Here is a 23,602-nt window from a genome sequence, read left to right on the forward strand (position 1 = left end):
GGTTGACCTTTGAACAATATGGGAGTTAGGGACACTAACCCCCCGCCCCCATCGCCAACTCAGTCAAAAATTCAAGTATAACTCTTGACCTCCCAGTGACTTAACCACAAATAGCCTACTATTGACTGGAAGCCTTAGCCATAATATAATTACTCAATTAACACATATTTTAAATGTTATATATGTGTGTGTGTGTATATATTATACACTGTATTATACACTGTATTCTAAAAGTAAGCTTGAGAAAAGAAAATGTTATTAACAACATCATAAGAAAGATATATTTACAGTACCATACTGTATTTATCTAAAAAAATCCACATGTAAGTGGATCCACACAGTTCAAACCCATGTTATCTAAAGTATTATATAATAAATCTTACTCTTCTCCCCAAGAAAAATAAAGACTAAAAAAAATTCAAAGATGTATAACCATGAGTAACTTGGGTTATCTCAGGAATACAAGAGTACTTTAATAACAGAAAATCTGAAAACTATATAATCATCTCAATAGATGCTGAGAAACCATTTGGTGAAATTTAATACCCACTCCTGATTTAAAACAAATAAACAACCAACCCAACATAACACGGATGCATATTAGAAACTAAAGAGAAGTGAAAAAAAAATGTACTACATATTGAATGATGCCATTTTTACAGATTTCTAATACAAGTAACACTAAACAGGGGCTCCTGGCTGGCTCAGCTGGTAGAGTGTATGACTGTTAATCTCAGGGTTGTAAGTTTGAGCCCCACATTGGGGGTAGAGATTACTTAAAATCTCTAAAAAAAGTAACACTAAACAACATATTGTTTACAGATATATATGTGAATTTTCAAAAATTTTTAAAAAGCAAGGGAATGATAAACATAAAATCCATGTTAATGGTTACCTCTGAGATGGTGAGGCTGGGGGATGGTGTTGGGAGGAAACGCACAGGAGATGCAATGGGATTGTTTCTTAAATTGGGTGTAGTTTTACTGGTATTCATTCCATTGTACAGTTGTGAACATGGCTTCATTATTTACATGTATGTCTCTTATATTTGGAGGAATGTATCAAATAGTCATAATAAAAATATTCTTTAAAGAAGAGAGGGAGGAAAAAAGTGTTATTTTCTCTCATTTTTTAATGCACATAATAAGCCCTGAATATGTATAATGTTTAAATTTCCTTTTAAATTCCTTCTGTCTTAATCCTGAAAAATAAAATCATTTTCTCACGATTATAAATGATGAGCTAGTTATAACAAAAGGACCGGATCAAACATTCTGAAGTAGATTTTCACTAAAGGATATGTGTTTCCTAGGTCATTGTCAGATAATTAAGCACCACCTACTGGCTCCAAATTTTTCCTCGTCAAGACTAAATAAATGGACTTAAATCACCAGCTTTCAGGATTGTTCTTAAAATAGAATCTGTGCCCATTAAAACAATTAAAAAGAAAATATTAAGTACTTTAATGCAAACTAAATTGGAAATAATATGTTAATGTTTCAACATTTTAATAATAAATATTCATTTTTTAAAAATTTCATAGAAAGTGCTATTTGAAAGAGGAAACAATGTTAAATAGTTCATGTCTGTTGTAGAACCAACCCTGGTCCCGCTGACATGTTTTCTTTTCCAAAGCTAAAGTTTTGATGCCATAGGGTTATTAGTGATTCTGTTTTGCTAAAGGAGTTTGTTACCTCGAACAATCAATCCAGGTGAGAAAATTTTAATTGAGTGAGTAGTTTGCAGTTGCCCTTTGATGGATGGTGAGCACTAGTCCAGATCCTGGGCACCTTCTGTGTTGGACACACAGACCATTTAGTAACTCACTGGAGACATTACGATGCTTGGTGGAAACCGTCTCCACCACCTCAGGTGACACATGGAGGACCGAGTGATCACGCACAGCAGGCGCCCTCACGCTCCACAAGAAAGGGAACACGCGTGGCATCGGCTTTGGGAACGAGGACTGCATTCAGGCTCCCTGGGGTTCACAGTCTGATCTCAAAACCATACTGGTTGCTATAGTAACAGTAGCAAGAAGAAAGCAGTCATGTTTGTGGATGAAAGATTGTGTTCCTTCTTTCTAAATGTGGGAGGCAGGTGACATGTTGGTGATAGCAATCTAGTCGACCAGCTCAGAGAGCAAACAAGTCTAACCACTCAAAACGCCGTGAGATTGGGAGTCAGAGCTGACGTGCAGAAGCTAGCTGCCCACTTGTGAATACAAGGAAGACGGGTTTTACTGACACCCTGTGTTTCCTGATGGGTTCTGTGAGTTAGAGACCCCAGTGCCAGCACAGCTGCTAACCTCCAGCGCGGCACATTTGCTCTGCAGAGACTGCTGTATTGCAACATTCGCTTTCCACATCACCTAACAAGTGAAAACGGTCAATGATTAAAGAGCTGTTTCTTGAGGTCTCGGGTAGGATCTCCGAGCCAAGGAATCCGCAGTTCTGTCTGGGAACCTCGAAGGCTATCACATTGAGGCCTCTCCTTAATCTTCCGTGACCACTTCTCTTGCAGGCCTATTACGCGATATTCCTGAACAAGGGCCGTCTGGAAGTGCATCTCTCCATGGGGACACGAACAATGAGGAAAATTGTCGTCAAACCGGAGCCGAGTCTGTTTCACGACGGGAGAGAACATTCCGTTCACGTCGAGAGAACTAAAGGGTAACAGTAGCTCTAGAGAACTTGTTGTAACTAACGCCAGCTCACCTGCCTCTCTGTCCGGACCTTTGCATGTGTGGTCATACGATGCGTTGCCAAACTCTCAGGTAGCCTCATTTCATCTTCCCGACGTTTCATGCTTCGGGAACCCCATTTACCTTGGCCCCTGGGAATTCTCTTCACATTTTTATTCTGCGCAGTTCTCCACTCTCGCTTTGGAAGAACCGAATGCATCTTCTGAAGCTGTAGATAAGACAAATCCCTCCCTCCGCACCTCTCAGATAGTCTCTCGAATAAGGTATGCGCGTCGTGAAGCCCACGGAAGAGCTCGACTGGAACCAGCCGCGTTTGGCAGCTGCTCTTTCATTCAGGTTCCAAAGCAGCGATGGCAGCTGCTTAGAAACCTGTCACCGATGCGGAGTGTGGCAGCAGCTGCAGGACCTACTGCGAGCTGCTAAGGGCCTGCCTCTTCCCCGCATCCCCTTCCCTGCCCCAGGGGTGCAGGGGTCCCTGCAGAGGGAACAGAGCCCGAGGGAGAGACAGGGAAAAGGCCGCTGTCCCGCCATTAGTGCGGGGAGGCTGCGTCTCTGAGGATCCGAAAGAGCACTTGCTTCCCAGCCCTGAGCCACAGAATTGGCAGTAACCGGGGTATAAACTGATCTCTCATTTCTCCAGAATGCTGGGGCACTTGATATTTCCTTTATTGGGAAAGTCGCCTGTATTTCCATCAGAATGTTGTATGACAACTCAAGTAATTAGTTTAGAAGGACAGTTAGAGAAAAGGAAAACAGAAGCCCAGAGACTTCAGACCTCCAAGCCAGCAAGCCATTTAATTAGACGGAAGACATAGAAAAGACTTGGAAATCAAATGTGAGGAAAGCTCAAAACACAGAGGATATTTTTTAAAAAAACAGCAGTAGGAACGTGTAGCAATAGTTGAAGTGAGCAGATGCTAGTCTATACAGACCTATATTTTCTAATTACCCTTTAGTGTGAAAAACAGTTTAGATAAGTAGTAAGAGTGTTTTATCTTCTAAGTAAATGATAAAGCTTTCCTTGGCTCATCTTTTTTATTATATAGAACATTAGGTTGTGGGCTGAATTGATACTAAGCTTTCTTGCAGGATGTCTACTCAGTGAGATGTTTAGAAACCATGATTAAGACAAATGAGGGATCGATATTTGGACAAACTAAGAACTTTTACTAACCTAATAGCCAGATAGTGTGGTCATGGTCTCTGAGGAGGAAGGCAAACTGAATTTTCTCATTTGAGTCTTAGAGACCGCCTTAAAATATTGTTTTTACACGTCTTCCAGGCTAGATTTCAGATCTTTGCCAAACGTTAATCCTTCTCATGGTGGGAAGGACTTGTTAACGTCTTTAAACTTCAAAGACTCTCAATAAACAAGTGCAGATCTGAGAAATACAGTTGACAAAAAAATCATCCAGAATACGTTTTCTTTTTGCAGAGAAAGGATTCTGACGTTCCCCAGTGCATTACAGTGTTGCGCTAAGGCGTCCTTCTAACAGGTGTCTCTTCAGGAAGGGCATTTTATTATGCCAACTTCACAGCTGTTGGCCATTAATCCAACCTTTATTTGATTAAGTTCAGTGTATAGTACATCACTGAAAACTGGTCATTCAGTTAATTGGCCATATAAACAAACAGTTTTGCCATTCGCTCTTAATTAAAGGATAATGTATTGGACATATTAGTGGTTAGTCACAGAACTCTGTGGCAAAGCAGGAACACATTTGCTACCATAATGTCTCATTCAGCACTCAGAGGTCAAAACACAATCATCACCCATCCTTTAAGCAAGTGCTTCAATTAACTGATTACCAGAGATAGCTAATGACCCTAAGAACTTCACCTAGAAACATTTTTTAATGCTTCCTACCTATCCTGTGGCACGCTCTGTGTCAAATACTAGGCACTTATAACACCCCCATCTGTGCTCGCCAACTATTTATTCTTACCCTTTTGTGTGACCTCAAAGATTGTATTATTTTATGTTGGTTATGATACTTTTGTTAATTTGGAAATATTTGCTTTCAACACTATTCAGATCATAAATGTCAATTATCACTTCTTTTCCTAAAGCCCTGGATAAGATGGTAATTTTAGTACCACCTTACAAAATTATTGGATTTTTATCAAACTGAGAGGAAAATTTTCAAGATTGTTCTTGCCCTATTCTCTCCCCCTCTGCCTCTCCCTACCCTTCCTCCCCCACCCTCTTTCCTTGTCTACCCCTTCCTCTGCAAAAATCTCACTATGTCACTTTGGTGGCTATTTCTGTGGTACTCCAGTGATCCCTGCCATCTATGACTGTTTTGCCCTCTGACCCTTTTCCTGGACTCCACCTAAGTGGCCAGTAGTTCTGACTGGACAAAAGCATTAAACCCCAAGTGTCTGGAGTAGATGCATAGGCAAGGAGTTTTCTCCTCTGTGAGAGCATTCTTCATATAGGTACAGAATTAGGCTGAGGCCCACCAAGTTAGATCAAATATTTCAGGAATAATCTGGGATTTCTAGAATGGGATCATGATTGGATTATGCAATGGACACTGCAACCTAGGTATTTCTTACTGTCCAGAATATATTCAATCAAAATAAAATTGCAGGGGCCCCTGGGTGGCTCAGTCAGTTAAGTGTCCGAGTCTTGATTTCAGCTCAGGTCATGATCTCAAGGTCATGAGATGGAGCCCCATGTTGGACTCCATACTCAGTAGGAAGTCTGCTTAGGATTCTCTCTTTCCCACTCCCTCTGCTCCTCCCCCTTTACACACTCAGGCACACGGACTTGTGTGTGCACGCTCTCTCTCAGTCTCTCACAATAAATCTTTTTTAAAAAATAAAATTGCAGACTTTGTTCTTTATGTAAATTACAAATGTCAGGGCACCTACTTCTCTTAATACCTTCTTGCACATACATAACCCATTTGGCGGTTCTTTGAAAACAAAAGCTTAGACCAATATTCCAAACAAACAAGAGGCAGAATAGTAGTAATGAAATGTTTAATTACGAAACTCCAAGAATCAACTGTTGAACTTATAAGAAAATACAACTAGTCATAATACTAATAGTAATGTTTATTATAGTGCTTTTGACATACAATAGGTCCTCAGTAAAGAATTACTTAAAAAAGAGGAAATACACCAGAATCATAATGGACATATTGGTAATGTTCCTCTTTATAAGAGAACTAAATAAATGATCTAGTTTGATGCCCCTAGAATGTAAAGTACAAGCAGGATTTATAGACTTCTAGCGATGCCCTTATTAAGTAATACAGCTTCAGTGCAATCCCTTCATTAATGTTTTCCATGGCTTAAAGTAGGCATTTTTATCCTCATTTTATACATGAATGAAGTGAGATTGAGCAAGATTAAATAACTAGCCCAGGTCACACAGTTAGTAAGCTTCCACACTAATACTTAATTCCAGTCTGTTCCTTCTGAAAGCTCATGCTCATTCTTTATCTCTACCCTGTGATCTAGTAAGAAAGGATCACTATAATGGTCCTTGGGGCAGAACCAGATCAGACAGTCTACATCAGAAACATGAGGGCCTCTGGCTCTTTAAAAACTCTAATCAAAGAGCAGATATTTGCTCTCCTTGGACAATCTTTAATAGTGGCTTAAACCCCTCATTAAAACTCTTAGGAACATTGCTATGTCATGGTAGTAACAGGTTGCTTTTAGTAAAAGGCAAAAAAAAAAGTATGTGTGGGGGGCACTTCTCAGTGAGGCACATATGCCCAAAAGCGAGTGTTTTTCTAAAAGTCTCAGAAAACCACCAGCATTCTTAGCAATACTTTTGAACCTCCTGATTTTTACCAACATACTCTTCCAGAGTCTGGTAAAAAACCAATATGTCATTTCCCCCCATGTTTCCTTTGAAAATAAATCCAACCTTCTCCTTCTATACCCTCTTGAACAATGACATTTTGAATACCAATGAAATCCATTTTTTTTTCATTCTCTTACATCTGAACTGTCGCAAAGTGGACTAGTTGCTCATGGCCGTTTCAGAGCATCTTTGCCCTGGTTTATTATTTCTAGTCCCACATGTGGTTTTTATTCTTTATAAAATCAAGTAAGATGACATTTTAGGACTGAGTTTTCCAACTAAGTACTTTGGTTTTCTCCCCAGATATGTAGTAAGTTTTCAGTAATCCATTTGTGATCCTCAGGCTAGTGACTAATACTTACTAATAGCTCCCTGTTTGGGATTGAAATTCAAAACCTGCTTCGAGAACAAAAGAAAAAAATGCCTTTGGTCATTTTCCTCTTTGTCTCCCTCGGTTCTTTGCCCCAGGATCCAAGGATTGTTGTGAATAAGTAGCATGAGAGTCTCAATTAGTAGTGTGTGACTTATCTCTCATAAGCAAATTAGGGAAATTAATGAAACAGTCACTAAGGAAAATCACTGCAAGGAACAATTAGCAAGATACTCTTGCCTGCCTTTTCTATTCAAAAGCTAGCAGCTGGGGCACCCGGGTGGCTCAGTCGGTTAAGTGTCTGCCTTCATCTCAGGTCATGATCCCATCCTGGGATCAGCCCTGCCTAGGTCTCTCCACTGAGTGGGAAGTCTGCTTCTCCCTCTCCCTCTGCGCCTTCCCCTGCTCATGCTCTCTGGCGTGCTCTCCCTCTGTCTCTCATTCTCAAATAAATCTTAAAAAAGGAAAGAAAGAAAGAAAGCTAGCAGCTATGTTCTTTATAAAATGCCCTGTAAGTGTTTGCTGTTGAGTCCTGCAATCCAGACTCTCAGGAGCAGAGTTTGTCCCCCAGCAAGAAGATAATAGCTAGCACAAACCGAGAAATAAAGAACCAAACAACATGTGCCCCCATGCTGTGCTAAACCCACTGAGCCTTATGCGATCAGACATAACCACACTATACAGAAGCCTCAGCTCTGCGGCTGTCGTCAACAGCACCGAAGGCTAGCGTTGCAGCCCCTGAGATCCTGAGAAACAATAGCTTAGCTTAGTGTTGAATTCCTAATGATCAAATGTTGGCTCCTGGAGGAAAGGGGGAGGGGTGGCAGGAAAAAGTCTGATTTTCCAACGATCCTGGTAGTTATGTGCTTAATACTGTTTCTTTTCACTGTTTTATCAGCGTCTTTACTGTTCAAGTCGATGAAGACAGAAGGCATATGCAAAACCTGACCATAGAACAGGCGATTGAAGTTAAAAAGCTTTTCGTTGGGGGTGCCCCACCTGAATTTCAACCTACCCCACTCAGAAATATTCCTCCTTTTGAAGGCTGTGTGTGGAACCTTGTTATAAACTCTGTGTAAGGACATCTGCTGGCTACTGTTTTTTTTTTTTTTTTTTGGTTTGAGGATCCCTCTACACTCCGTCTAAAACCGAAGCGGGGTGGGGAGGAAAGGAAACAATGAAGAGCTTCTCACTAGATTTTAAAAAATTGCACTGATGGCTTCTCAAAGGGGGAGAGAGAATTTAATCATAAGGAAGCAAGACAATGAAAAATAATAAAAAGTAATTAATTTTAATTCTATTCCACTAGCCCTATGGACTTTGCACAGCCTGTATCCTTCAAAAATGCAGACATTGGTCGTTGTGCCCATCAGAAGCCCCGCGAGGATGACGATGGAGCAGTGCCGGCCGAAATAGTGACCCAGCCAGAGCCAGTCCCCACCCCCACCTTCGCTACACCCACCCCAGTTGTGGCACATGTAAGTGTTCGTATTCTATTGCTTTCAAATTTTCACCTGTATTTTTAGTTGTTTTCAGAGAGGAAATAATTCAGGATAGCTAGTATGCTCCACTTCTAGAATTAGAGGGAGGGTAATTGATCTATGAAAACCTGCCCTCCTTACATTTTTCTTGGATTACTTTTATTTATACACCTGTTCTGCTTTAATTTTCTTCCTTATAAAATGGCATGTGTTTTCAGTTGAAAAGCTAGTGTAACACAGAAACGTCTACAGAATCCAAAATAAGATCCACCTATAATATCACCACATGGAGGCAACATATCAATTTTCAGTCCCTTTTATTTGCATTTTAAATAGGAGATCTCATATCATGTATATCATTTGGTATTCTGTTTTTCAAAACTGGTAATACATAATTAAACATCATACAAATGTGTATGTCTGATTATGATGCTGGGGGCTATGTCCAGGGACCCAGAGAGGGCCCCACAGGACCAGCCAAGAGGGTCCTTGGCTTCTCTCAGGATGGAAATCAAACATGAGCCAACAGGGAGTGAGAGCAGAGTTTACCGAAAGGTCTGGAGAGAGCAGATGCATTCGGAGCATCTGGGAGACTCGAAAAGGAAAGGAGTAGGAGTCTCGTCTTTGTTTGGGCCTGGGCGTTTTTACTGAGAATTGTGGTCCAGTGTACATGCCCTCTCAGGCATCCAGGAACTGGTTAGAACAAGGACAAGGGCCCAAGTATTATTTCTTGGAGCCAGGGGGCCTTGGCGTCAAGATGTCTAGGCTGGTGGTCTGGAATACACATAGGATAGCTTCGTCTGGTCATTCTCACCTACTCCTTCCTTCTGTGTTATCTATTCTAAAGAAATCATTAACTCCTTATCCCTTAAAAGGAGGACATACTCTGTTTGCATTCTGAGGCGTGTGTAAAGTGGGATGGGGGCACAGGTCCTAGCAAGAAGAGAGGAGCAAAGGGGCAAAAAGGAGCAAAAAGCAGATTTTTATGGAGTCCTTCAGTTTCCCTATCTCAGTTACGTGTGTGTGTGTGTGTGTGTGTGTGTGTGTGTGTGTGTGTGTGTGTTTGACACGCAAAGAGACTCACAGAATATTTCATTGTATGGGAGGTAATCATTCTATTGATTAGAACATGGGTTCCTGAGTAGACGGTCTGGGTTGCAACGCCAACACTCCAATCTACCATGAGTATGAATTTGGGAAAGCTACTTTGCCAGTCTATTCCTCAGTTTCCTCATTTGTACAATATTAATGACACATGAGTCTGAAAGTTAACAAGAGGACTTAAAAAAATGTTTATTCAATGCCTATTATGTACTAAACATTTAATAAATGGCATAATTACTATATAGTAATGAACATAATGACTGTTTCTAAGTGCTTACTACATGCCAGCCACTGCCTAAACAATTTCCATTCAACACTGTATGTCATTTTCATAATGGCCCTGTAAACGATATATCATCCCCGTCTTTAGTTGAGTTGATAAGAATTATCTAGCCTCAGTCACCCACCTACCGACACAGACAGTAAATGGCAGGATAGAAATTTTAATCCAGTAGGTCGGAGTATACAGCCTGGCTCCTTATCACTGCAACTCTCTGTCTTTACAATTTATTCTACTTTTTCCTCATTGTGGGCCATTTAGAGTGCTTCTAGTTTTTCACTATTAGAAACTATATTCTGATGAGTTCCTTTCTATACCAAACTTCCTCGTTGTTTATTTTCTTAAAATAGATTCTTAGATGGATAGTTGTAAGATTAAATGATGAATATACCTAAGGCTCTCAAAACATATATCTGAATTGCTTTTTCCAAAGGTTCCGTCAATTTACAATCTCACCACCAATATATCCAAGAGGGTGGATCTCACTCTACTCGGAATAGCACATGCATCAGATTTACCATGCTTGCCAATTGATGGGCGGAACATGCTGCCTTGAGCACAGATTTTGAAAACTCTTGAACATTTCATTTTCTTCCTTAGTTTTCATGATGAAACTGGTTGTTCTGTAGAGCAGTCTGCTCCTCGTCACTAGAAATACTTTGAGCTTATATCTTCTCCAACATTCCTTCCAGGATCTGAAAATAGCTAAGTCCTTACCCTTGTGGTGAGCACAGCATAGCATATAGGCTTGTCGTATCACTATGTGGTACACCTGAAACTCATTGTATGTCAAGGATACTTCAATTAAAAAAGAAAAAAAAATAAAGTATTTTCCCCCAGGGTAAATAGTCCATAATCTCAAGCATTCTTCATGTGACCCGATTTTTTTTTTAATTTTTTTAAAGATTTTATTTATTTATTTGAGAGAGAGAGAGAGTGCAAGAGAGTGAGCATGAGCATGGGGACTGGCAGAGGGAGAGGGGGAAGCAGATTCCCTGCTGAGCAGGGAGCCCAATGCAGGACTCTGTTGGAGGACCCTGGGATCATGACTTAAGCCAAAGGCAGACACTTAACCAACTGAGCCACCCAGGCGCCCAATATTTTATTTTATTTTTTAAAGTTTTTTTTTCAGAGATTTTATTTTCATTTTATTTGAGAAAGAGAGAGAGCATGAGTTGTTGGGGCTTAGGGGCAGAGGGAGAGGGAGAAGCAAACTCCTCGCTGAGTAGGGAGCCCAACATGGGGCTCGATCCCAGGACTCCAAGATCATGACCTGAGCTGAAGGCAGATACTTAACTGACTGAGCCACTCAGGTGCCCCCTCATGTGGCCTAATTTCTAATTCCCATATTTCCACTGATCAGTATTCTTAAATTTGAAATATCCCTTTCAAAATGCAGCATCTAGAATAGACCATATTACTCAAAGTGCCCAGTTCAAGGGACAGCAGTACCTCTCGTTCCATTGGTCTGTCCTCATATTTTACACCTGAGAATGCTTGAATGTTTTAAACCAATGGATCTCGCCATTAGCTCATCATCAGGTCCCCCTATTCAGTCAACACAATCTTGAGGGCCTTTGTACCAGTCGAACTTCTCGAGTCAGGTGTCTCAGCCAGCCCATCTTGACTTGGTACAGTTTATCGGTGGAGAAGCCTGCTGGTCCCCAGTGATCGCTTTTCTTTTCTAAGCACCCACACAAACTTTGTTTTATAGGGAGTCTCAAGCATATCCCTTGGTGGTTTCTCCAGATCACACTTTTTCCCTTTTTCTGAAAATAAAGATACTTCCCCATCTGGGACTGGAGATTTTAACTCATTTAAGTTTTCTTGTAACCTTCTGTTCTAATTCCAATTTCCATTTTCTCTCAGCAGTGTATGTTTTAACTTTTCTAAAACAGAGCATCCCACTTAGACAAGACAAAAGCAAAAGAGGAGTGGCAGTCCTGTGGGCTGGTGTACAAAGACTCACAGAACATCAGAGCTAGGAGAGACCTTAAAGATTCTCTTAATTTACACGTGGGAAAACAAAGCCCTAGAACGTACCTCATGGCCTGCAATCCCACACATTATTGATAGTTGGCACTAAAACCCAGATAGCTAAATTCCAACAGCTATCTCCCCTTCTCTTGTACATTATAATTATGTACACTATGTGGTCATAATTACAGTTCTTAGAATTTCCATCACTATTGAGTTATATTTTTACGGTTTCAGATCATGCAACTATACGTATCTTTTAATTTGATTTCTTTCTTTTATATTTTCATTCTTTGTGTACAGAAAAGTGTCTGCTGTTTAAAGGGGACTAAAAGTTAGAAGTTTGACAATTTATAACAAATAATCTGTTAAGAGCCTACTAAATGCAAAAATGAAAATGATATCATCATTGCTAGCAAGGGAGAGGCAGGCAGACCTGAGAAATCAGACATTCATATAAGTGACAGAGTGAGCAAGTACGTGTGGGGGTCAGTTGGAACAAGTGTGGAGTGTGGGTTACATGCACAACCCACTAGCTTTCAAGATTGAAAATTGGAAACATGGCAGGGTGTCCCATTAAACTCCATCCAAACAAAATGATTAGTGATATCTAGAAGTGTAAAAACAGGTCTATAAAATGCAAATTTTAATATGTCATCACACTCTTGTACATAAAATCTTTCAATTGAAACAATACAAAATGATGATGACATACTTATGACATTATGTGAAGTGGAGAAAACAGGATATAAAACCATACATACTGCATAATCACATCTACATCAATAGATAGAAAACATTAAAAAAACCCTTGCAAGAAATATATCAGATGCTAACAGCAGATGGATTATGGACTAGAGATGATTTTCATCATTTAAAAAAAAATATTCGTACATGTGTTTTGTTTTCATTACTTTCTTAAAAGGATAAATTGAAAGCAGTGGCTTTCAACCTTTCTTCCTCTGGAACATCCCATTAGATAGCTGATTTCCCTGCTGGGGAAGGGTGATGTGGTGAGTGGCCCCCCTCAATTCCTCCACGTTGGGGACCACTAAGGAAGCATACTGGGCCTTTACTCCAGTGATCCGGGAACTGGGCCTGCCCGTCCGCCCTGCCATAGCCCACCTACTTTTACTCAATGGACTCTGGCGGCTTACTTGTCCTCTCTAAATGGGTCATCACCCATTGAAAAAAAGTAGGATACTATCTACCTGCAAGGATTATCATGAGGGAATCAATGATACACTGTATGCAGGCACCCAGCATATTGCCTGGCTCACATAACACCCTGTCACTATACTGTGGGAATAGTTGGCCTTTCACGCTCTCAGGGGGAGGGCAAATGCCAGGAAAAAAAGGGGGTGAATATTCCATGTTTCAACAATTACAGACTCCAATAGGATATAGCTATTATAACTCAAGTCTCACATCATATTCCATTCTCACCATCTTCTTCTCTTTTTTAAATCAGAATTTAGATTGTAAGAATGTCGTTAAGAACTACGAGTTACTTCCTGACATAGGAACTATCCTCTCTTCTCCGTTCCTTTCTTCTTCTCCTTTACACTATCACACCCCTCCCCGCCAACATCTTACACCACAAGGATGGCTTTCACTAGACCCCAGAGCAGTTTCCAAGCATCCTGAGAAATCCCTGCCTCGTGAAATGGATAATGTCAGTCCCATCATTAATACATGCCAGAACGTCATTGATCAGAGGGCACTGAATGTATATTATCTCATTTGAAAGTATGGTAGCCCATCTTCCCTTTATGCTTTTCTCTTATGCCTTGACCCATTTAGAGCTGGATTAAATATTTCTACATGCTGTATTTGTGGAGATTTCTCAGGGAGGATGGTGGGGTGGGGTTAGAGAAGACTGTAGACTCTATGATTACCATCTGCAGGCATATACGGTGTTTGTACCAATTCTTTATAACCAGCATGGCCCGTGTGAATTTGTATACAATGAACTGGCTGTATTTTTTTAATTGAAGCTTATTGGAAAGTTGAATTTTGAACCTTGCAATCTGAAATGTGAACACTAAGAAGAGGGATATAAATAGCCACGTAGAGTCCCTGTGTTGTTAAGGGCTTTGGAGAGTTGGCGGAAAGAAGTGAGCAGAGAAGGAAAGAATAGACCAAAAGAAAGCTATTTCTCTAGCAACTTTAATACTCCAACTTTAAAAGCTAAGTACAGTCCATGCCAAAGGATGAATCAGTTGGACACTGATATGTATTTAAAGGGAAAACACACATTTTCCATACTACAAAGAATCTTGATTCAGGCATTCGTGTGTAAATATTACTGCAAATGCCCAGTATTTACCAAAAGCACTCCTGTGCAGTGTGGTAACATAATTCACTTTCTCAAAAAACAGCTTGAGTAGGGATTTTATATTTCAGAACATTAAAGTCAGTGCTGTAAAAAGTATCTTCCATTTAGTATTCATCCGTAAAAAAGAGCATCACAAAGAAACATCCAACTTCTCAGATGTGATTTTAGGCCACATTTGTTAGAGGGATTACTGACTCATGAAAGAAGAAAATGATGCAGTTTTTATGATCATCACTCGGTGCTTTCAAGAACAAAGATGCCAGTTTTGATCAAAGCAGTTTAAATCTCTGTTCTGCGCCAATCGGAATTCAAGGAACGCTTGTCTACCAATCACATGCTACCCTGAAGCCCATTAACTCATTTCCAAGTGTCAGCCAACAAGCAGCAGTTGGAAATGACCACTGCTTTATTCTGCCGTGAGATGCAGTAACTGCTAAGTGAAGAAGTTTTCACTGTTACTGATCTGCGGCATCACCGTTTGCCTAAGCGGGGCTTTAGGAAGCGTGGCTTCCTTCACAGTCCTCTCCAGCCACGCCACTGCTCTGAGCAGCACGCTCACTGCCATGTTCAAACCCCCCAAGTCCTGTCTGCCCACAGCTTGTCACCACCAAGCACAGACAAGCACGCTGTGTCCTCCAGATCACATTTTCCCTTATGCACTTGCAGTACTTTAAAGAGTCCCCACAAGGTGGCAGGATTGTAACATGCTGAGATTGATGAGCCTGTGATTTCTTTTTTGTTGTTGTTGTTTTAATACATTTCAAAGGTGTTTCCAAAATAATACAGGTAAAGTATCACATCCATAAAGATGATGTCTTCCCTCAAGCTCACATTAGCTTGAAGGAGGAATTTGTCTTGCAACCATCATGCTTTTTCAAAGCTTCCTTGGAGGGGCTCCTGGGTGGCTCGGTTGGTTAAGCGTCAGGCTCTTGATTTTGGCTCAGGTCCTGATCTCTGGGTGGTGAGATCTAGGCGTTCCCCCTCCCTGCCCCCTTCCTCAGGCTCCATGCTCTGCTTGTCCCTCTCCCTCCCCCTGCTTGCACCCTCTCTCAAATACATAAATAAAATCTTTTTAAAAATTTAAAAAACAAAAAGCCTCCTTGGAATTACCTCACTAGAAGACCCTTTCTGTTACCCCTCTTCCTTAGCTTAGATTCCTCTAGGAAGCAGGTTGCAAAGTAAGATCATCTTATTCCTGTGCAAAGCACGAGGCCCTTTCTGTCCCATCTCACAAATTCCCTTTAAGACATTAGAGGGGGAAAAGATGCTTGAGCAGTGGGAGGAGGAGTTGGACCCTCGGAGGGGTACCGGGAATAGGGGGGAAGTAGTCACAGGCAAACCACTGGGGTCTGTGCCCTCCAGCATGCGTCCCAAGTCAGGCCTAGTGTCAGACTCACCCAGGGGAAGGTGAGGCAGCAACAGACAAGATCCAGTCCTCTTTGCCTTTAACCAAGTGAGAGGAGAGGGCTACACTTGCACCAAAAACATTACCAGAATACAGGCTGGAAAATAGTCTTCCCATTTAAATCCAAAAATACATTTAAAAATCTCCTCCACTAGCATTTCTCAGTCCTGTTCCACTGCCAATTTTGTAAAGGAAGTTTTATGGCAGAAATATCCGTAATATCCATCCTGTTGCAGATTGATGATAGAAAACATCAGTTTGGGTGTCCTTAACATACAATGGGTTAATAAGCATATGGGTTGTAGACTATGAGGTTACCTAGTAGAGTGACCCGTTTGTTACCACTCTCTTCTACAACATTGGCCAGTGTGAGCACACTGTTTTATCAGCCACCACTTCCACCTGCTTCTCAAGGTCCACCTGTTACAAAAGAGAAGTAGGAGCGCCTCCAGGAGGTGGTCTTCTTCCTCAGTTTCCAGTGGGCGTGTCACGTAGTGCTTCTTACAAGAACTCTCACAAAGTCCCGGTCCTTTTCTGGTCAAAAGTTTTCCTAAAATAACGTAAGCAGGGTCTTCTGCATCTAGCAGATCTGACAGTATGGGACCGAAAAGTGCTGATCAGCTCGGGACCAGTGTTGGAAATCTCTGTCTGTTCTGCCAGCAAGCAAGCGTCTTGTGGGGTTTGGGCCTCGATGCCCAAAATATATAAAGACAAAAGCTCTCCAATGACTTACAGCTACTACCAATAAAATACCTCATCTTTATAATTACCAGTTGGATCATTTAAAAAATTATATTAGAAACGTTATATTAATATTTCTATGTAGTAACGAGATGAGTGACCACAATGATTAACAATGACAGCCTGCTGGGGGCTTTCTTTTTGGCCACACATCATGGTTCCCTAATTCCTCAGCATCCGCTGACCTTTCTGCGTTCCCAGTTTTCAGAGCTGATGGGTCAGAGATATTTTAGCCAAATTTTGCCCCTGATGGACTCACAGCAGGTAGGGTTCTCTTAGAGATTTCAGAGGAGGACTGCAGGCTACTACTGTTTGTGGCAGTGGGCCTCCGTACGGGAAATAGGCTGAGAGGTTGATAAATGATCCCAGTTCTATTCATAGCGTCATTGCAGGCTGAGACATTAAGCTACCAAAGCCTTTCCATTTGGGCTCTTTTTACAGGCAGTGTAATAAGAAAGGGGACCACATGTTGATTCCAAGAGAGGCCATTCAGCTGTGTGAATAAATAGCATTTTCCTGTTCTACCCACTGGGTTTTTGCATATCTGTATGAATTTCTGCCACAGTCTGCTCTTTGTAACTGACCATCTCCTGGGAAGCAAGAAGGGAAATACTTCCATGAAGACCGATTTTATAGCATTTCAAACACTTAAAGCCTTTTACCTGCTGTGGCAGAGTGCTCCATTCAACTAAGCTCAAGAGAAAAGAGAGCAAGGCTTTTCCTCATCAAGTAAGAATGTCCTGTGCACTGATGATTCGTCTCATCCTCTGTTTGAGAAGAACATTCTGCGTCAAAAGCCTGCCTTGGGCTGTTTGAGAACCTCTGCTAAGTCAGCGCTCACTGGGGCAATGGCCCATTCGGAGCTATTAAGTGCAGATCTTAAAAACAGATGTGCTGTTCGAGCGTGTGCAGGTTATTTATTTTCTCGTGTACTGCGTGTTCTCAAAGACGCCGAGGCAGCCTGTACTTCAAGCTCTTTTGTGAAAATAGAGAACAGAGAAAGGAATGATGACTTCAGTAATTTGAGGAGCTCTGATTATCTACTGAGCTAAGGGTTATGCTGGCCAGATACGGTCCACCCAACCAGGACTGGCTGGATCATTGGCAGGGCCTGGGGCAAAATGAAATGCAGGGCCCCTTTTTCCAAAAAGTATTAAGAAACTCGAGATGGTGACAGCAGAGCATTAAACCAAGCAAGCCAGCCCTGTGCCGAGCTCTCCCTCCTAAGAACCCCAGGAAGTGGATCTTTGAACAGTGACAGTTGAAATGGTAGTTGGTGGGTTACATTAAAAATGTACTGGGTTGCCTAGCAACTGGCTCAGGGCCTGAATGGCCTGACTTGCAAGTTTAGATAGACCATCTTGAAAGTCTAAATTCATGGAAGCCTTCTAGTAGACTGATGATTTTCAAGAAAAAGTAATATAGTGGGAGACAGAAACGGGGAGGACAAGAAGGAACACATTTTTCTACTCTTAGAACTTGGTGGCTAGCTTGTCATTTTCCCCATCCCATCTTCGAAGACTGTAACTCTTTGTCAGTAAAGTAAACGTGAAAAGGAAATTCCAGTTTTCTCAGAAACATCAACAGTTTTTTTCCTTAGAGGGTAGTGAAAACATGAATTGATCAATAAGTATTTTTGAGCACGTCGATCTGGCAATTCAAGGGTGCAGGGTAAGAAAATGGATTCCTGCTCCCTGAACATTTCATAGGAAGTGCTTCCGACGTAGTTGAGTACAGAGATAAGAGACCCTTTTTCTTCTTAAGGAGCCTAAGATTACACAAGAACATTAAGCAAAAATAGAAGAAACAATTAGATAACAGGATTAAATTTTTAAGGAGCAGAGTCCATAATCTCCTCTTTCTCTCCTGGGTAATTTTGCAGGGTCCTTGTGCGGCAGAATCAGCACCAGCTCTCTTGATAGGGAGCAAGCAGTTCGGGCTTTCGAGAAACAGCCACATTGCAATTGCGTTTGATGACACCAAAGTGAAAAACCGGTGTGTATTATTCTGAGATATTGGGAAAGAACTGCTAAGTGGAAGTACTGAGTATGTGCACTTATTCAAGTTTTAATCAGCTACGTTTATTCATTAACGCGGTAAGCGTTTTAATTCACGGAGTACAATAGGGAACCGAATTCTATCGGCCTGAGCTTGAGGAGCTCAGTTTTGGAAATGAGCAGGAAAAGTGGATGTGGAAATCACCTGGACAGTCCTCGTCTCCGAGAAGGTTGTACTGTCCTTTATGAAAGTTCACCCACGATCAGGGGCAACGTAATGTCAGAATAAGAATGCTTTTGTTTTTCTGTTTTATTTTGCATGCTTTCATTTCACAGTCTCACCATTGAGTTCGAAGTGCGAACAGAAGCTGACTCCGGCCTGCTTTTTTACATGGCCCGCATCAATCACGCTGACTTTGCTACCGTGCAGCTGAGAAATGGATTGCCCTATTTCAGTTATGACTTGGGAAGTGGTGACACCATCACCATGATCCCCACCAAAATCAACGACGGTCAGTGGCACAAGGTAATAATAGTCCGTGGGAGGCTGGCAGTGTCCTCTGAGGGGGAGGCTGGTGGCAGCCGCTGGCATTCCCCCGGTACGGGTACAGTTTTGCCAGTGCAGATCCTGCCTCTGCATGTGGCGGAGGTTAAAAATAAGGCCAGGGGCACAGACAAGTGCCCAGCGTTGGGAAATGTAATCGGACCCGGAGGGGTTTATGTTCGATCACTCGCACGCTTCATCATGGGACCACAAGATGCCACCATGGCTGTACAGCCATGGTTCCCAAACATCTGTCCACAAACCGGGGCCAGGCAGTTGAAGACGTTTTTGCTACTTTCGGTGAGAAATGTGGGACGATGGAGTATGTTTAATCCTAAAGCTGTAGGTATTCAACGTAAGGGAGTAGTATTTATTCTGAGATTATATTTTCTTCCTTTTAAGGTGCGAAAATGGCCTTTTATGACCTAACATTTGATAAACTTAAAAACTGGTAAACTAAAACGGGCCCTAACACTTGCCCTCCCCTCCCCCTATCATACCCCGTACTGGTCTGTGAAAACCGAGAGTCTGGGAATCTGCTAGATCATGTGTAAAGGGCTCTAGGGCTGCATTTGCACCGATAGCCATTTGGAACAACTTTTAAAACATTGGCCTTATACCCAGAAACTGGTACTATTATGGGCACAGAAGGCTTATCCGCCAGCTTACTGTCCTCTTTGGCGCGACTGCAAACAGATAATATACTGCCTGATTAAAATGAAAACTCAGAATTTGTTTCTGCACCTGTGATCGCCTATCCAGTAAAGCTTCCCTCAATAGACCAATAAAATGTTTAATTTTGAGAGTTTGGTGTTATTAGGTGGTGGATTTTATATATTAACATACTGTGCCTTGGCATATTCTATAGAAAGTCCGAGAACGTGAAAAAATACAATGAAAATGCAAAGTCAATCATCTTGTTATCTTAGAAATAAGAAATGGAATCTTCCTTTTTGCCTGGGAGCTTATGAGTAGAAAATACGGATCTTCATGGAGGAGCTCTCGTGAGAGCTCATTCTCCTCTATGGCTAATAGAATAAACATGACACTTGAAAAACAGACGTATTGTTGGTCCACAATGGGTCTGGGATTAAGAAAGTTTAAGCAGCCAAGTTAAGGAGGGATTTATTTTTGAAGAGTTGTTAACAACAGTTGCTTCCCAAACCAGAGTAGATGAGTGTCACATGAGGTCTTAATTTTTCGAATCCTGATGTAGATTCGTTTTAAACCATTGTTGTACTCCAGTGTTAGGGTCACCCGTTCCTTTTCCTAAACTCAGACTCAAGTTGTTTAAGCCCAAGTCAGTCTTGACACCACTGATTTCACCCTGCCCCCGCAGAGTTACCTCCTGTAATTTCAGCATCGTCTTCCTCCCTCCCTTTGTACTAATCAGCTGCTGTGGAAACGGCTGTGCAGCCTTGATGTGCTGCCCTTCCTTCCATTCTGTGTGAGAAGTGCCTGTTAGGCAGAGGGATGCAGCGTATCTGAAATTGTGGGGGGGAGACCAAGCTTAGCTCAAACGAATGCATGTTTGAAACCAGACATGAATTTTGCAGCCTATTTAATTCATGACAGGGCTCTCAGTGGCCAGGTTCCTGACAACATGCATGCCTCTTGATACATGTGCTCCCTTGGCAACCTATAGAAAAGCCTTTAATCTAAAACTCACCCAGGATGATTTTGTACCCTTTCGGAGATGGTAGTCATGGAAAAGACAGAGTGTGGGATAACCTGTAAAAATTGGTTTACGTTCAACTTATGGGTTTCACACATATTAGGCACTTAGTAAATTCTTTCATTTTTTCCTGATGAATATACAGAAAGTTCTTAAATCTTACACTCTGCATATTTGTATCTGTGATTGGGTTTAATGACTCCTCTTTTTTTTTATAGATTAAGATTATGCGAATTAAGCAAGAGGGAATTATTTATGTAGATGATGCCTCCAACAGAACCATCAGTCCCAAGAAGGCGGATATCCTGGATGTTGTGGGAATGCTGTATGTTGGCGGGCTACCCATCAACTACACTACCCGAAGAATTGGTCCAGTAAGGGTCTAATTTGTGTGTGTGTGTGTGTGTGGTTTAAATAACTGCCTGAGTCATGTATGTATGTTGAATTATTAGGTCATATTGGCCCCTGACCACTTAGAGGTGAATAGGAAATCATCTTTTCTGAGAAGTGACAGGTTTTCTAGACAGCTTTGACTAGGAGAGGTAGTATTACCAGAGTGTGGACCCTGGAGCCAGACTTCCTAGTTTGAATACCTCCGTTAACTATTAACTAGCTCTGTGGTCTGGAGCAAGTTACTTAGTCTGCCTTTGACAAAGTTCCCTGTTTTGTAAAATAGGACAAAATACCAAACAAGGTTAAAGATTAAATGAGGTAATAAATTGAAAGTGCTTGGAAGAGGACTAAGCATATAGAAAGTACTAGAAAACAAGGAAGAGAATGTTGATGGTATTGTTTCAGGACTAGAGATTTCAGAAATATCGAGAGATGCAGTATTTAAACGACAGTTGTCCAGTGATGTACTACAGTATTCAGAGTACAATACAGGAGTCAAAATTTAAAGTCCTCACAATTTTGTAAACCAATGTTCACAAAATAATGTTTTGTCAGACCGTGTGTCCTGGTTTCCTTTGGAAAGCATGATTTTAAGAAATACAGGGGATCAGTGTTTTTAGAGAATGAATTACAAAGAAATGTATTACATTTCTATACTCAGAACATGTGATGATGAGGAGCTGTTCTTCATCAAAGACAACTGTTCATCATAGTTGTAATTCTCAGCATTTGGCTCCCCTCGTGCGATCAGGAGTATGTTCCTTTCATAGCTAGTGGATATGCTACCTAGGCCTATCAAAATGAGAGTCTCTGGAGAGCGGCAGGAGTGATTAACATGTGTTCCTAAAGCCAGATGAAATACAGTGGAGCAGAGTATGATTGAATTATTTTTATGGTCCCTAAACTCTAAATGCTTCATGCAGACTTTCAAGTTCTAAGTGTATGTGCATTTTCTTAGGAAAGAGTTCACTGCTTTCATTAGATTTTCATAAGGAAGAAGCCCTAAGCCAAACTTAATGATCTTTTCAAATAGAATTTGAAATTAGATTGAAAAAATGTTGTTATAGTAAGGTTACTAGACTATTAATAGAATCATAAGGAGCTAATTAAATTAAAAATTTGTTTAATTGTATAGTTGACACACAATGTTACATTAGTTTCAGATTATACGTGTAATTTGACAAATTCAAGTGTAGCACCATCTGTCACTATACAAGGCTATTACAATATCATTGACTATATTCCCTATGCGGTACCTTTTATTCCCATGACTTATTCATTCCATATCTGGAAGTCTATACTTCCCACTCTTCTTCACCCATTTTGCCCATCCCCCAGCCTCCACCCCTCTGGCAACCATCAGTTTGTTCTCTGTAATTATAGGTCTCTTTCTGCTATTTCTTTGTTCATTCATTCGTTTGGGGGTGGTTTTTTTTTTTTAGATTTTACATATAAGTGAAATCATATAGTATTTTCATTTATATTATACCCTCTGGGTCCATCCATGTTGTCACAAATGGCGAGATCTCATTCTTTTTTATGGCTCAATAACATTCCATTGTATATACCTACTATCTTTTTTATCCATTCATCTATAATAGATACTTAGTTTGCTTCCTTGTCTTGGCAGTTGTAAATAATTCCACAATAACATAGAGGAACATATATCTTTTCCCAAATTAGTGTTTTCATTTTCTTTGGGTAAATACCCAGTAGTGGAATTACTGGATCATAGGGTAGTTCTATTTTTAATTTTTTTGAGGAATGTCCATACTGTTTTCCACACTGGCTGTATCAACTTACACTCCTGCCAATAGTGTACAAGGGTTCCCTTTTCTCCACCTCCTGCCAGAAACTTGTTATTTCTTGTCTTTTTGATTCTTGCCTGAGAGTGTAAGAGGATATCTCATTGTGGTTTTGATTTATATTTCTCTAATGATTAATGATGTTCAACATCTTTTCATGTGTGTATTGGCCATCTGTATGTCTTCTTTGGAAGAATATCTATTTCTATCATCTGACCATTTTTAATTGGGTTATTTTTGGTGTTGAGTTGTATAAATTCTTGATACATTTTGGATATAAACCCCTTATTGGATAGGTCATTTACAAATATCTTCTCCCATTCAGTAGGTTGTCTTGTCATTTTCTTGATGGTTTCCTTTGCTCTGCAAAAGCTTTTTATTTTGGTGTAGTCCCAATAGTTTATTTTTGCTTTTGTTTCCCTTGCTGAGGGAAACATCTAGAAAAATATTGCAATGGCTGATGTCAGAGAAATTACTACCTGTGCTTTCTTCTAGGAGTTATATGGTTTCAGATCTCACATTTAGGTCTTTAATCCATTTTGAGTTTATTCATGTGTATGGTGTTAAGAAAGTGGTCCCGTTTCATTCTTTTACCTGTAGCTGTCCAGCTTTCCCAGCACCCTTTATTAAGAGACAGTCTTTTTCCCTATGGTATATTCTTACATCGTTTGTTATAGATTCAATGACCATGTAAGTGTGGGATTATTTCTGGGATCTCTATTCTTTTCCATTGAACTATGTGTCTATTTTTGTGACAGTATCATACTGTTTTGATTACCAAAGCTTTGTAGTATCCTTGAAATCTAGAATTGCGGTACCTCCAGCTTTGTTCTTCTTTCTTAAGAATGCTTTGGCTATTTGGAGTCTTTTGTGGTCCCATACAATGAATGTGAGTACTATTTGTCCTAGTTTTGTGAAAAATGCTCTGGTATTTTGACAGGGATTGCCCTGAATCTGTAGGTTGC

At 40.8% G+C, this 23,602-nt stretch overlaps 1 protein-coding gene across 1 annotated transcript in view; it reads left to right on the forward strand.

Annotated features, from left to right (window-relative positions):
• LAMA2 (laminin subunit alpha 2) overlaps positions 1–23,602 on the forward strand; it is a 601,373-nt gene that overhangs the window by 561,877 nt on the left and 15,894 nt on the right. The window contains exons 56-61 of the mRNA XM_040627485.1: positions 2,524–2,672; positions 7,796–7,972; positions 8,207–8,375; positions 18,106–18,218; positions 18,557–18,746; positions 20,658–20,813. Of these exons, the coding sequence (XP_040483419.1) occupies positions 2,524–2,672; positions 7,796–7,972; positions 8,207–8,375; positions 18,106–18,218; positions 18,557–18,746; positions 20,658–20,813 (954 nt within the window). The remainder of the gene's footprint in view (positions 1–2,523; positions 2,673–7,795; positions 7,973–8,206; positions 8,376–18,105; positions 18,219–18,556; positions 18,747–20,657; positions 20,814–23,602) is intronic.

The sequence above is a fragment of the Ursus maritimus genome, unplaced genomic scaffold (assembly GCF_017311325.1).
Source record: "Ursus maritimus isolate PB19 unplaced genomic scaffold, ASM1731132v1 scaffold_13, whole genome shotgun sequence".
Lineage (NCBI taxonomy): Eukaryota > Metazoa > Chordata > Mammalia > Carnivora > Ursidae > Ursus > Ursus maritimus.